At 42.4% G+C, this 15,844-nt stretch overlaps 1 protein-coding gene across 6 annotated transcripts in view; it reads left to right on the top strand.

Moving 5' to 3' along the window:
• CNTN5 (contactin 5) overlaps window positions 1–15,844 on the top strand; it is an 832,499-nt gene that overhangs the window by 794,694 nt on the left and 21,961 nt on the right. For all 6 annotated transcript variants that reach the window (XM_055129785.1, XM_055129784.1, XM_055129781.1 and 3 more), the window contains 2 exons: window positions 359–593; window positions 11,036–11,145. In XM_055129785.1, coding sequence (XP_054985760.1) covers window positions 359–593; window positions 11,036–11,145 — 345 coding nt within the window. The remainder of the gene's footprint in view (window positions 1–358; window positions 594–11,035; window positions 11,146–15,844) is intronic.

The following is a 15,844-nucleotide window of genomic DNA, read 5'->3' as shown; positions in this document are numbered from 1 at the left end:
AAACAGGTCGACTATGAATGGTTTAGCACCAGGTTCCCCATGAACGTGTGTTGCGTGACAGGTGAGGGGGCAGCCTCCTGTCCAGCGCCGCCTGGATTCTCAAGACGAGTGGCTCTCCGAACCAGACCCTAGTGCAGATGCACCCTGGGGGACATGCTGGCGAAGGGTTTAAAAAAAAATTTTTTTTTGCCATTAAAACAGTGTACATTTCTAAACACTGCTGTGTTGTCATCCACTGGAATATAAAGACTTGAAATTCTTTTCTCTGTTCAAAAATCTTTGGACTACAGAATGGGAAAGGAAGTGGGTTTCTAAACTGATTCTTTTATTCATAATTAATTGCTTTATTTTCCCTTAGCCAGTATCTGAAGAGTTTCAGAATGGGGAAGGTTTTGGCTACATTGTAGCCTTCAGGCCCAATGGAACACGTGGTTGGAAGGAAAAGATGGTGACATCCTCCGACGCCTCGAAATTCATTTATAGGGATGAGAGTGTCCCTCCGCTCACCCCCTTTGAAGTGAAGGTTGGCGTCTACAACAATAAAGGGGACGGACCCTTTAGTCAGATCGTGGTCATCTGCTCAGCGGAAGGAGGTCAGTTTCTTTTCTTCCTACTGTTTTGATTGAACGTTTTAATATTTTGGTTTATGAACAAGATATTGTATATATATATTAAACATATAGATATGCCAGAGAGAACATTAAACTCACACATTCCACTGCACATCTTAAATAAATGTTTTCCAAATATTTTTTCTAATAATTCCATTGAAAGATTAATCACTTTATGTGTTTTGCTTTACATTTATCACTCCCTATCCTTATATGGCAAGTTTCTTTCCTGTTGTCTTGATGGATATTGAACCAATAATCTTTGGTGTGAAATTAGTTCATTTTATATTTTAGCACACTACATTTATGTAAAGTAAATTTATTTATTTAAAGTCTTCTTTATGTGACCAGCAAATATTTGTAATCTCATGCACTGAAGGTGGTACATGAAGTGTTGGATAGGGTTCTGTTGAAGACTTCACATATGACATCGTTAAATCCCCACAACAAAACTTTCTCTGAGGCGCTATTACTCCCATAACAGAGAAGAGAATTTGAAGTGGAGCTAAGTTAGAATTTGAAGTGGAGGTAATGCTAAAGGTTGCATAGCTTATATTGAGAATTAAACATTTAGTTCCATCTAGTCATTAATTCGTAGATTTTCTATCACATAGTGCCTTATTTTGGCTCCCAAGATCAAACTGCCACATAGATCAGATGTCATCAAGCACATACCCATTTCACAGACAGCAGACTGCCACGCTGAGACCCACGCTTTCCCTGAGTAGGTGATGTTACGTGGAAATGTAGCTTCCTACATAAAGTCCCTGGATTCTTGTATATTTGTGGGGGTCTTGGTGGGGGGAGTTGGGGAGCATTTTGGGTCACACTCAGCAATGCTCAGAGGTTACTCCTGGCTCTGCACTCAGGAATCACTCCTGGCAGTGCTTGGAGGACCATATGGGATGCTAGGGATTGAACCCAGGTTTGCCTTGTGCAAGGCAAGTGCCCTGCCCACTGTACTATTGCTCCAGCCCTCTCTTGTATGTCTTAACTTGAAAATGCAGCCCACTAAGTGAAACAAACCCATACTGCTAAGCCTTTATATGAAACTCTTCCTCAGTCCTCCTCCTGCTCTAGATCAGCATATCCATGGATCCTCCAGGTAAAAGTCAGCCCTTCCCTTCTCCCCATCTGGAAATGTCTCTGCAAACACTCCATGCAAGGCAGCATTTGGCCATTGACCTTCCAGCAGCCATTGTCCATCTCCACTGCCCCTTTCATCTCCCTTTGCATCCACATACATGGCAGGAATAGCTCTGAGAAGTATTTACATTTTTGGTATACCATAAATTTATGGAAGGAAACAGATAGGGCCACTGGAGCACAGAAATACAGAATTAGTATCTGATTTATGCAGGATGTAATTTTTAATCCATGCTGCCTTGATTTTATTGCACTAAATGTTGGGAAAAAAGCAGGTTTTTTTAGTACAAGAAAGATCAGGTCCGAGAGAGAGAGAGAGAGAGAGAGAAAGAGAGAGAGAGAGAGAGAGAGAGAGAGAGAGAGAGAGAGAGAGAGAGAGAGAGTTCCATAGCATCATTTGCCTTGCACACGGCAGACCCAGCTACAATCCTGAGTACCATATATGGTCCCCCAATCCCACAAGGAGTTATTCCCAAGCACAGAGCCATGAATAAGCCCTGAGCACTGTTGAGTGATACCATCCCACAACACAAAAACAAACAATAACCAGAAAGTAAAGAATCACCCCAAATCATTAAATCTTCCCCCAGGAAACCCTTACCCTTACAGTACGGCTTTCTGCTGTGCTTTCAGAAACAGCTGTTGTGCCATATTACTTAGAGTATTTAATGTTTGCAACCATATACAAAGTAGAAATCTAAAGCCCTGATTTACTTTTCAGGAAACTAGAGCTCAGGGAAGCTAAGTAACATGCTCAGATTTACCACAATAAGGACAAAGCATTATCACTATAGTAAGTGGCAACTGGGATTTGAACCCAGGTTGGTCTGACTCCAGCTCACTCATCTAACCACTGTACTATTCCCCCAGGACTGTACAGAATAATATTTTCTATAATTTATCACACCAAAAACCTATTTCAAGGTCCATGTTTTATTCAGAAAGTACATGTTCTCCTGACTTTGAGCTGTTTTTAGCCTTCCTATCATGCCCAAGGTCAGGAAGGTCACCTGAGGTGAACATGAGCTTGTGAACTCACCTTGCAGATAACAAGGGTCAGCACTGCATCAGGAACTTGTACTTTGAAGTAGAATCATCACATCCACCGTGGGTTGTTTCTACTGTTTCCTTAAACTTGAAACGGGTTGACTTTGGAGATTTCTCTTTCAAGTGAGATAAGAAATATGCAGACTTCCAAAGACGCTGAGGTTGCTGCGGTGACACATTCCACACTAACACTATTTAGCTGGGGTAGATTGATGCATGAGAGCTGCCTCACCAGTCACATGCTAATGAAGTCTACTTTTGTTCCCACACCAAACTTCAAACGGATATTTGGTGCTGCTCACTAATGAAATTTTCTGATTTGCAATATCATGTGTAAATATGAAAAGGATTTTAGCACCACTAAGTTGCCTTGAGAAGGAAAGGTGCAACACTGGACCAGCAGAGCCCTTGTCTGCGGCCCCCTGAGCTCCAGGCTGCAAAGTCCTCGTGTGGCTCCACTGGCTTGTTCATCTCTCAGGGCCCGGCCGGGATCCACTGTGAAAAGCCTGGAGAGGTGGGACAGGGGCTAAGGCAGGCCTGGCATGCACTTGGTACACTTCAACCCCAGGCAGAACCCGTGGGTGCAGTGCTCCCGGCTTTGCACCCTTGAGACCTTACATCCTCCTTCCCTCTGCATGGGAAGCCCCTCATCTGTGTGTTGTGTTGCATATCAGAGGCATGCCACAGGCATTCAATCCCTGGCACATGGTGTGGCCGGGAGTGAGCCCTGAGCATAGGGCTGTGAGTAGGCCCTAAGCACTACTGGATGAGGGCCAAATCCCAAATAATAATAATAATAATAATAATAATAATAATAAATATTGCATACAAGAAAATGTCCCTTCTTCCAGCAAGACCACCCCGTTTTATGGAAGCTCAATGAGACTGTGCTTCCCCATCAGACAGATTTTGCCCCTTTCTTCTTCAGGTGAGCTCACCTGTGCATCAGCTCACCATCCCTTTGTTTCCATAAGAGCAGAGCAGAGCAATGGGCCTGCCTTTCTGGTCTGTGCATGGCCATTCGGTCCTCCTCTTGGCAGCTTGCCCAGAGGAACAGGGGAAGCCCTGGGGGTTGACACAGGTGCAGCCCCACAATCTCACATTCTCGTGCTGTGCAGGGAGGGGATGACCACATGCGTCAGGGCACCCTGCCCAGGCTGACCCAGCCGTCCCGCACAGGTGCAGACCTGAGGGATAAAGTCAGGAGCCCACCTTCCCCACACCCTGCCCCACCCTTTTCTTCTAGGGAAACTGTTGGGGATGCAAATGATCATTGCATGATTAACGGGAAATCAGGATGGTTCTCTGTAATTAAAGCTGCATTTACAAGTATTCATACTTGGTGATTCGCTTGGGAAATGAATTGGCTCTTGGTGGTTCTGAAGCTGACTGCTGCCCTAGGGGATTGTCAGAAAAACTACAAACTTCTGCCAATACTGATGAGCCTTGAAAACTGTTTCCGGTTTCCATAACCGAAGTGTCTGTGGCTCTGTCAGATCCAAACAGCAGCCAACAGTCCCGTGGAAGGAGAGAAGTTTGTGTGCCAGGGGATGCATCAGTCACTGAGACCTGCCACAGGTCAAGTCGGAGTCAGGCAGATGCTAATCCCGAGAGTACTCCAGATCTCTGAGACCTGGGGGAATATTATGCAACATTCTCAGACTATTTTTATGAATCACAATTTCCTCCCAAATGATTTTAAAGGCAGGGTAGAAGTGATGAAAGGTAATTATTATCAATGAGACATCAAATAGGTTCTCACTTTCATATCGCTAGAAATAGGTATTAGTGAAACATTTTCCATTTAGTTCTTATCACTGTGACTTTGAAAAGGAAAAGAATCTGACCGTTCAGTTACCTCTAGGAGAAACCAGAGAGAAATTCAATATTGACTAATTATAGTTTGAAGGATTTATTTGTGATCAGCCTTTGCCTTTTAAAATTATTTTTGGCTTTTTCCCTGTATCTAGAAAGTGTGCTGCCTTTATTTTTATTAAAACCCAAATGCTCTCATTTACAGAAAATGATATGCAATTATCCCTTCACAAATGGTGCTACCATGGCTGGAATGAAAACCCAAATTTGTGAGGTTTTACCCTCCCAATCCACTCTTAGCTGAAAATGAACTCAGTGGGGCTGATGTGAACTTGGAAATTAATAAATTGGCATATTAGTTGTAAAATACAAGGAATAATTTCCTGTCTTTGCCAGATGATCCATTTGGATTAGTGCCCATAAAAGTTCAACTGCAGCTGTCTTCACTGAATTTTTAAATAATGAAACCATAACCCTACCTTCTCCCAAGGAGTTTATTAAATTCTCCTTTGATTAATGCTGTTGCCTGTTCCTCCTGGGAAGTCAGATGTATAATCAATATTATAAGCACATCCTCCCATATTACTCTGAGAACTCCAGCTGCTAGGTCACTTAATACAAATGTATCATCTAAATTCATAAACATGGTAATACTGTTCAAAGTTTTTAATATAAAGCAACTGAGATCTATCAATCAGCCTGTCTACTTCATAGTCCAAGATTGGAATGATGGAGTCAGCCATGCCCTAGTTAATATCTCCACAAGGAAGAGTTCTTTGTAAGTCAGTAAACGATGTCTACCAGAGATAACTCTGGCAGTCTCAGAAATAGATCCCTAGATTTTCATCAAATTACCTGAGTCTAATAGTGAAGTGGGTGGGGCAGAATCTGTGAGGTGAGTGAAGCTATGCTTCAAAATTATCAAAAATTCCCTGAAATAAGAATGAAAGGATTTGAGAGTGGCACTATTTGACCTTAGGCAGGCTTTAATAGTTGCTGATGTAGGTCTAGATGGTTTCTGACTAGACTTAAACTAGAAAGCCCAAGTGAAGATGCAGCATCCATTGTATTCTTAAGAGAATCTGGGGCAGGGGGTGTAGGGGGTGGGGAGAGGGAAGCATCAGGGGCTGCAGAGATCAAAAGGAGCAATGAAAAAGGGAGAATATGTGCTCTAAGATGGGCTGGGAGCCTGAGCACCTTGTTCAAATCCTCTCCCCAACCTCTGATAGCTGAGTGACAAGCTATTGAGCCTCTTTGCTCCTGATTTCCTTATCTGAAATAGTGATGGTGATGGTTAGATTGTTGGGAGAACTGATATATGTGACAGTGAGTTTTTGTATGAGACTTGGTATATGGCCAGCCCATGGTATATGTCAACTATTATCTTTGGTTGCACGCCCTCAACTATCTTGTTGGTTTTTGTGGTTTTGTCTTATTTACCCCATTTCTCATCACTTATTTGGAGGTTAATTGACAGCAACAGAATGACTTTGTCTTGTCTGAAAACTCTGTGCCAGAGAGAAAGAGGGAGAAGAGAGAGAGAGAGAGAGAGAGAGAGAGAGAGAGAGAGAGAGAGAGAAAGCACACCTGCCATAGAGGCAGGTTGGGGTGAGGGGTGATGGGAGGGAACCTGGGGATGCTGGTGCTGGGAAATGTACGCTGATGGAGGGATGGGTGTTGGAACACTCACTGAACCTAATCGTGAACAGTTTTGTAAGGGTCTATCTCACAGCGATTCAATTAAATAATAATAATAATAATAATAAAATTTTAATTAAAAAAATAAATTGCAAAATATAAATTAATAAAAATAAAATAAAAGCTCTGTGCCCAAAAAATTTACTCCAGATGAGTAAAATGAGTTGGCCCCTCTTTTGGTCCCAATTTAAGGACAAGAGAGGAAAGACTTGAGTTCTAACAGAGCTTCTCTCCAGCCCAAGGCAGAATGGGGGCACATGGACCTTTACATCTGTTCGGTTTTCTCTCTGCACGTTGAGGACAGGGACTGACACATAGCTCCTTCATTCAGAAGCCTCCTGAGATCAGATGGCACCCATGGAAGGAGCTGGGGTGGAGGACTCCAGCAAAGGGAAAAGAAAATGCCTGGCCAGCGGGGCAGCTGCCTGTTCTCATCTAAAGAAAAGACTGGTGTGGCACCTTTTCCTCAAGGGAAACTAGAAATTCTCTGTACATGAGGTGTGCAAAACTAAAGCTCGCCGAGGGGCGAGTGCACTCGCAGGCTCTCGGGGCGGCTCTGTCTCACCGCCCACGTTCGGTGCCCTGGAACTGCAGTGTGTGGACTGTATCGGGACGGCCGGTGGTCAAGGACAGGCGAAGGAAGAACGAGGACCATGCTGGTTGCTGATTAGTTACTGTTTATTCAATCTTCCATCTTTCTCATCTCCCGCACTCCCAGCTCCGGCCTCTCTCTGGATCTACCGCCGCCTCCTTCTCTAGTCTCTCCTCTTTTCTTGTCTCTCCCTCTCTCTCTCTCTCCCCGAACCCCTTTTTCTCCTCATGGCACTTCCAAAGGGCGCAATACATTGACGTCACCAAAGGCACCAAAAGATGTTACAGGAAGAACATTGAGACAACATTAATCTCTTGAATCTGCAGCCCATTAATCTAGGCCCGGAAGCCTTCCTTGGGCTGAAAGCACTTGGATTTACATCCCAAAGACTAGGCTAGGCCAGAGCCTGGAATCTACAATGTCAAGTCAGGCCTGGCTAGCACCTAAGATCTGCGTGTCAAAGACCAGCTAGGCTTCTTGTGAAAAAAGGGAAACTGCCTCTGAAATTATCTCCAGAAGGCAGCTGAAAAAGGGAAAATATTCCAACAATGAGGGTTTTGAATAAATTAAGTATGTGAACAAATGAATCATGACCAAAGATTCATGACTGGCCATGCATTTGTCATTTCTGATCCAAGTGGCTTTCTAAAACTGTCTAGTTGGGGCCAGAGTGAAAGCACAGCAGGAAGGGCGTCTGCCGGGTTCAATCCCCGGCATCCCATATGGTCCCCCATGCGCCACCAGGAATAATTCCTGAGTGCAGAGCCAGGAGTAACCCCTGGACATCACTGGGTGTGCCCCCAAGAGCAAAATAAAAAAATAAGCATTTTTTAAAAATAATAATAAAATAAAACTGTCAAGTTGAGATTTTCATCTTTGAATCACAGTACGTTTAGACACGACACACTGCAGCCAAACCAGGCTGCCTGGGATCTCAGCACCTTTCTTACCCGCAGAGAAAGTTCTCTCTTCAAGAAGATGTCCTTTCAGCTATAATGAGCATGTACAGCAACTTCTAAAAATAACCTGAAGGAGATCAGGGTTTATATGCTGACATTTCCAATCCAGTCAACATAGCTCTGCTTCTGAAGCTCCTGAGAGCCAGAAGCAGAAGTCCATCAAAAGTGACTCTTGGATTCTTTTTCATTTTCTTGGAATCACTTCATTTTCCTGCACCCAGTCGGATGCTGTGATAAGGTACAGACCCAAGGATGAAGCTGTACGACATCACTGGCATCTGGTCCTGAACCCAAACACTTGAAACTGAAATTTGCATTCTTGCTTGGGAAGCAGGCTTCAGATTTTTCTTCTTTTGTTTAAATAATATTTATTTTCATTTTTAACTTCTTTATTATTTTTTAGAAAGTACTTAAATTTGTGTGATGTTAGAGAAAAACTGATAGAGAAATAATTCATTTCTCTAGCGATAAACAGATAAAACAACTACCACTCAGCCATACATTTTGTGCTTGTAAAATTTATCTCCCTGCAACCTCCTTTGACAAAGGTGTAAATGCTTCAATAATATAAAAGCTGAACAAGGGTGTGTACCATACATACAGCCATCGAAAAGATAGGCAAAACTGCTTTCAAGTATCTAATGAGACCCAAAGTTTTTCTTCCTTTAAAATAAATCCTATCCTGAACCCTGAGAGAGAAGCCTGTGCATACCTCAAGAACTTTGCTTTATCTTTCATTTCCTTGGAAAAATAATGATTCTGACACCACTGAATAGCAATCAAAGTAAATGTTTGCTACAAGTCTTCTGATCATGATTCTAGAATGTAATAGGAGGGAAACCTTTCCCCAGACTTTTTTTTTTAATTGGGTAGATGTATAAATGGAAAACAGGAAAGTGGAATGAGTGAAACTGTTGAGCGAAGGGGAAAAATAAGAGACACACAAAGAGTGACAGAATGAGAAATTACAATTTATGCCATAGCAGGAATTAATGTCAGTTTCTACATAAAGATTAATGTGAATTTGCCAAAGCTCTCTGAGTTAACACAATTATAGCATATGATTTTAATGAGAGCTTTACCAAAGAAAATTATTGCTTGGTGAAAACATGTACCTTTGAAAAAGTCTTTTGTAGGCTTCTTTTACAGGAACAAGTGTAGCTGTTTGAGCTGATCATTTTTGATTAATAACATGCAAAGCCTTTCTGAGTAGATGTGTGGCCACCTTCCATTAGTTTTCTAATGGAAGAGTCTAATGGAAGAGTCTCAGGAAATTACTAAATTATTTTAATATAGCTAACTATGAGTTTTTTCCTTAAGTTTTAAAATCCGTTAATGACATTTGGATTTCAAGAACATCAAATATCTCTAGTGAACTAATTGCAAGGTTTTTTTTAATTGTATCTAGAACTCTCTTTTCTCTGGGGTTCCCTGGAGCCAAAAATAAATAAATTATTATTATTATTTTTGGTCAGTTATATTCTCACCAGTGATGGGGAGTTTGTATCCAGGTCTCCCATTTGTATGGCGTAGTGGTTTTTTAAATTGAATTTGTTCAGAATTGTTTGAACTAATATATGGCCTTTATTCTGCCATTTCATTTAACGTGTGTTTGTGACACCGTGTTTGTGATTCAGCAATGTCAAAGCTGAAAGTATTTTGTTCCTCACATTGAGTTCAACCTCAAACAGAGTGCTGCTGATGAATGCCAGTCAGCCATGGGGACTGGCGAGGGGCTGAGGGAAAGGTCACTGAGCAGCAGAACAAATGAAAGGCAGTTTTGAGCAGTAGGACTGAGACCTTTAGACCCTACCTCTCCAATCCTTACCTGTCTTAAAAGTCAAAGCACGCTTTTTAAATATCATGATTCAGAACATATTCAACATATAATCATGGAAATCTAGTTTTGTAGTTGAAACTACCCCCCAAAAAAATAGTTCAACAAAATTTAGGCTCCTTTAGTGCCTAAACGGAATTAAATAAATAATAAATAAATAATATTTCGTGAACAAATGTTTCAAGAACAAAGCACTGTACTATATTTTTTACTGGTATTATTTTTTTTTTTTTTTTTTTTTTTTTTTTTTTTTTTGCTTTTTGGGTCACACCTGGCGATGCACAGGGGTTACTCCTGGCTCTGCACTCAGGAATTACCCCTGGCCGTGCTCAGGGGACCATATGGGATGCTGGGATTTGAACCCGGGTCGGCCGCGTGCAAGGCAAACGCCCTACCCGCTGTGCTATCTCTCCAGCCCCATTTTTACTGGTATTATTGCAGCAAAAATAACTTTTACAATCTTTGAGTATTTTCATCATGCTCATAGTACAGAAGAAATTTGAGCTTCGAGGGGCAGAGAAATAATATAGCAGTTAAGGTGCCTATATTGCAGTTGGCTCACACAGTTGCAATTTCCCGCACATGTGATTCCCCAAGTACCACCAGCAGTGATCCCTGAGCACAGAGCTAGGAGTAAACCCTTAGTGTCCACTGGGTGAGGCCTAAAAAATAAAATAAATAAACTGGAGCTTATGAATATGTGAAGTAAATTAGTGACTTTATAAATAAATGTGTAATGGAGCAGGGATGGAGCATTAGTCGGCTGTGCTCAGGAACTACTCCTCATTCTGTGCTCAGGCAGTATGCAGGCCATATGCAGTACTGGAGAATGAACTACATAGGGTCAGCCACATGCAAAGCGAGTGCCTTAACCCCTGTACCATCCCTCTAATCCACAGCTGAGCAACGTTTAGGACAAAAAAAAAAACAACAGCAGAAACACAGAAAGCCATGTGTGAGCCCGAGCCCATTCTCTTGCTCTTTCTGCTAGACTGAGGTCCATTTAAGTCAGACAACTTGAATGCCTCTCAGGCCACCAGAATTGTCTGTGGATGAAGTTCATCTTTGCTTGTCTGGATTTGTCCTTTGCCAGGCAAGATAACGCTGAGACTTGATCCAAATACAGAAGTCCAGAAATATCATTCTCAAATTTTGTCTAGAAATCCAAAAGGACACATTTCTGCCATGTTGTATTTTTCACAGCACTCATCTATCGCAAAACTAAAGTGGAGGAGGGGAGGTCTGCTATAAGGGCAGGATGTGGTGCAAAGCTTTTGAAAGACACAGCTTGTTAATGGGAGGTTTATTGTCTCCGTTTTCCCTCCCACAGAACCCAGCGCTGCTCCCACAGATGTCCGTGCTACTAGCGTGTCTGTGTCAGAGATCCTTGTTGCCTGGAAGCATCTGAAAGAGAGTCTTGGAAGACCGCAGGGATTTGAGGTAGGCGCACAGCGGTCGAATAGGTGCCGTGTTATTTCTGCTGGCTTCATGTTCTCCTAAAGAGATGGTTTGGTGACACTTCAACAGAATTCCATTCCTTTGAAGTCCGCTCTCTTAATGCCGTGTGTTATGTTGCTCATTAGTCGCCTTCTTTCTTGGGACAGCAGTTGTCACAGCACTGTGAAAAGATTTTTCTAAGAGATGAAAGTACACCTTTAGACAGAATTAAGGAGCTGCAGGTGAATGTGTGCTGGCAGCTGATTCATTGTTCGATTCAAGTTTTTGTGTATTTCTCTCCAATTATTTAATGTACAAAACAAGTTTTCTGTTCCACTATCTTGACAGAACTTACCTCATCTACCAATTTCCCAGAATCTGCTCCGAACTCACTGATCTTTACCTTTTCGCTCAGACGACCCTGACATTTTGCAGTTTTTGAACACAGATGTGTCAGCTTATAATACTGACATTTTCTAACAATTCAGTGACATCAGCGAGAGTTTCATCCCCATGTGGACTTGAGGATTATGGACAGTCTGAACTTAAATACTCTACAGACTCAAGATCCCTGCTTGATCCTGCATTTGGCCAATCAGGGAGATGAGTGAGAGGGCTATTTTCTAAAAGTGAAAACAATCATTTAAACCCACTTTAAAAAAAAATATTTTCCTCTTTTTCAACTCCCACATGGAAGAAATTATCTTGCTTTCCAAGCAGTGATTAAGTATTAGACTTGTACACCAACATACCAGCCAGGCTGAAAATATATTTGCTTCAGTCAACTTTTCAAATAATGCTTGAAAAATATCAGGCAGGTGACTGGCTCTCTTTAGATAATGGTTCCTGTGGTGCATTCCTCAGTCTTTCTTAGTGGTCCATGAAAGGCCATTTGCTGGGTGACATCACAGGCCTCACTGCACACAGGGCTTTTGCTGACTCGTTTGGAGGACCACACTTGTCTCTTCTCATGCTCTTGCTGACTTGAGCTCCCTCTCTGCCTCCCTCTCTGCCTCACCAGCAGTGTACATTTCTCCTGGTGAATCCCAGAGCTGATAGGGTGCTTGACAGCTATGATCCATACTTGTTGAATGCCTCCATACCTGTACTTCTCTTCCACCCCCTTTGACGCCCCTGCTCGGTTCCCAAGGCTCTGTCTTCTGGGAGTGTGGGCTGTCTTCCATGCCAGTTTTCCTGGAGAAGCCCTGTACCCTGCAATCAGGGATCACAGCACCAGTGACACATTGACTCTTGGATGCCCATGGGGTCAAGGTACCAGAGGAAAACAACTTCATGACCTTGAGCTCCTGCATATGTATCAGGACAAGGCTATCCCCTGCTGCCTAGGGCCTAAGCTTATGCCCTTCCTTCCTTTCCTCCGTGCTCCCTGCCAGAGCTGATGTCCTAAATCCCATCATCCACAGAATCCCCCCTTGTTGCTGGCAGTGCCCTGTGAGTCCTGCAGAGATCCGCCTAGGCTTGGATCTGGGCACCACTCTCCCCTCCAACGTCTAAGGCCTTCATCCTGCCCCCCACCAGCCCCCTCCTGCAGGCCACATGCTGCCAGATGCTAGCGTGAGACTCTAGGATTAGCACAATGAACACAAGGAAGTCCCTGGGCTGGTGGCACTCATGCCATAGGACTGAAGGCAAATGACAAGCTGGTGGCCGAGCAGTATGTGCAGGAAATGAGGCTGAACAAGATGGTGGAGTGCGAGGTCGCCTTTGACAGGGGTCTGAGAAGTGTCCCTTTCCATGGCAATGAGTAGAGACATGACAAATGAACGAGGCAGATTCAAAGGCCGGAAATGAGAGCCCACTTTCAAAGCACAGGAAGAGAGCAATTTGGTGGCAAGAGAGCGGCGAATAACAGAGGGCAGGAGAGGATGATGGGAAGGCCCTGGGATTGAGTTCTGTGCAGGCTTTGAACCATGAAAGGGAGTTTGGATTCTGTCCTGAGGAGTGAGAAGGCAATTGAGGGTCTTGAACAGGCTCTAAGGTGGTCTGGGCCCGACTGATGTGTTAGTCACTTAGAGGAGCGGGTGAGAACACACTAGAGAGGGAAACACCAGGTGGTGACCGCCAGTCACTACGCCAGGGCCCCAACTGGTTAGCAGGTGAGAAGCTGGCCTGGCCAGAGAGCTGCCCTGCATGGACACATAATTGGCCCATTTGATCATGAATCAAGGGAGACCATGAAAAGAGGCCATTGATCATTTCAGAGCTCCAAAATGTGGAGCTGATGTCTATGTAGTTGAGAGATTCAGAGAGAAGAATTTTGTTAGGAAAGTATGAAAAAATGATCTCCAGGATTTTGGCTCAGGTGGGCTAAGACGCTTAAGTCTTTCTATCACCCGAAAGGTAGGCCTTGAGCGAGAGAGGCTTGGGACCGAGCTCTGACCCAGGGACTCAGGATGAGATGTCTGGTCACTAGGTTGTGCCGGTTACAGCTCATGGAAGGCAGAAGATGTGGGCAGGGACACTAGGGAGAAGCTCAAGACATTCGGAGCCAAAAGAGGATGGTCAGGAGGAACATTCTACTGCACCAGAGTCGCTGGGCAACGCAGTCCCGAGGTGACAGCAGGACAATTCAGAGGCCAAGATATTGATGGGAGATGGTAGAGAGCTGGTGGGCAGGGCCTGGCTGTGGACCAACGTCAAGATCACCGCAGAGATGAGCTTCAGCGCATTGGGCAAGCTATTTGGCTAAGTCTAGTTCATCAAAATGACAGCTAATCACAAATGAGGAAAAAAGAAAATAGACTTAATTCTAGAAAGCCAGTAAGAATGAGTACAGTTTTGGAACAATCATCACAATAACCACATTTTTTTTTCATTAAGACAAATCTGTACAAATCTGACAACTGTTATGACACAGAAAAGCAGGGCAGGCTCTGTCAAACCCATAACATTCATACTGTCTCATAGAGCATAATAAACCAAAGTTTTTTTTAAAAAATGAGGCATCTTATTACCAGAAACCAAACCCAAACATTATCTTATTATTGGTAAATTAAATGAATTGCTTTTTTATAACCATATTATATTTTTATATAACATATATTTTAATTATATTTTAAATAATTAAAACATTATGTAAGTCAATGGTGAAATATGATGGCAGATATATTTTAATTTATAGTATCTCCTAACTGGATACTTGCATGTAAACTTAAGATTTACTTGATAGAATGAATTTGCTACATATCTCCCAGCTGCTCTTCCTCCCTTAACTTCTGCCTCTGACTTTGCCCTTGCCTACATGAAACTTAAGCTCTAGTCTCCTGGTCTTTGGTTACTTTTTCCTCCTTAGTAAGTAATCTTCAAACTAAATATTACATGTAATAAGTATTTTGCAGGGAAAACTGGACAGAGAATAGATTGAAGAGTAGGAAATCAGAGTTTGGGTTGAATACCATTTAAGATGCCTATTAAAAAGCTAAGAGAATAAGTCAGGTAAGAAATAAATATGAGTTTAGAATACAATTAGAGATCAGAACCAAATATAAAATGTGGTAAGTCATGGAGGTGATACTGAAATGAGGTACCTATGGACAGAATTTCTGCATGTAGAGATAGGATGTAGCTTGATGGTGGAATGCTTTTCACATATGTAAGGTTCTGGATTCCATGTTCATCGAGAGAGAGAGAGAGAGAGAGAGAGGAAAGAGCAGAATAGAAGTGGGCAGGAGAGCTCAAAATTGTCCTGGCGCACTTAGCATTGAGAAGTTTAGCTTGAAGAGGAGAAATCAGTGAGCAGACTGACAAGACTTCACCTCTTTAATGAAAATCCAAGGACAAGATGAACCACTGAAAGGAACTAGTCCAAAAAAATAAATAATAAGGAATGGCCCACTACTGTGTTTAAAATTGTCAAGAGACCAAATAGATAACAAAGCAGGAAAGTACTGATTGTGTTTTAGGGTTACTCTCAATCTTCGGGAAACTCTCATAATCAAATAAGTAACATATATATACATACATATATATACAGATATATGTATATGTATATATATGCTGTCAATCTAGTTAATTTTAAGTTATAGACATCTAAGGGGCCAGAGTGATAGTTCGGTGGATAAGACAGAGTGATAGTTTGGTGGGTAAGACACTTGCTCAAATACAGACAACCAACACCCTGAGTTCTGTCAGGATTGATCCCCTGTTCAGAGCCAGGAGTAAGTCCTGAGCACTGCCCAGTGTAGCCCAAAAGAAAAAAGAAAACAAAATTGTAGATACTTTATTCTTCCTAAGAATGTTACTGCTACTAAATAGTAATTAGTGACAACAACTTGGGAATAGAGAACTTCAGCTTAGAGCTCTGCCCATAATATGTATAGAATTATCTAAATTTCTTGTCAGAGTACCAGGATGTTTTTATATACTTGAGAATTACACTCCTTCTATATGGTATCAGAAGGTTAAAAATCAGACTCAACATCAGAATATGTTTCTTCACCCAAGATTATTCTCCCTGAGTTTAATTAACCACCTCAGAAAGTTATTTTAGCCTCAGATAGGAGCAGTTCAAAGAACTCAAGATGAGACTTTCACACAGGAAATTTCCCTTGATAGACCAGCAATAATAGGCAAGGTAAATGAGAAATCAGAAATCATTTCTGAAGTCAAGCACAGATTTGTCTCCTTCTAGAATATAGTTCATGCACATTTACAGTCACCTGCCATTTCAATATTAATGAAT

Source organism: Sorex araneus, chromosome 3 (assembly GCF_027595985.1).
Source record: "Sorex araneus isolate mSorAra2 chromosome 3, mSorAra2.pri, whole genome shotgun sequence".
Lineage (NCBI taxonomy): Eukaryota > Metazoa > Chordata > Mammalia > Eulipotyphla > Soricidae > Sorex > Sorex araneus.
This window is presented reverse-complemented; position numbering and strand designations above follow the sequence as displayed.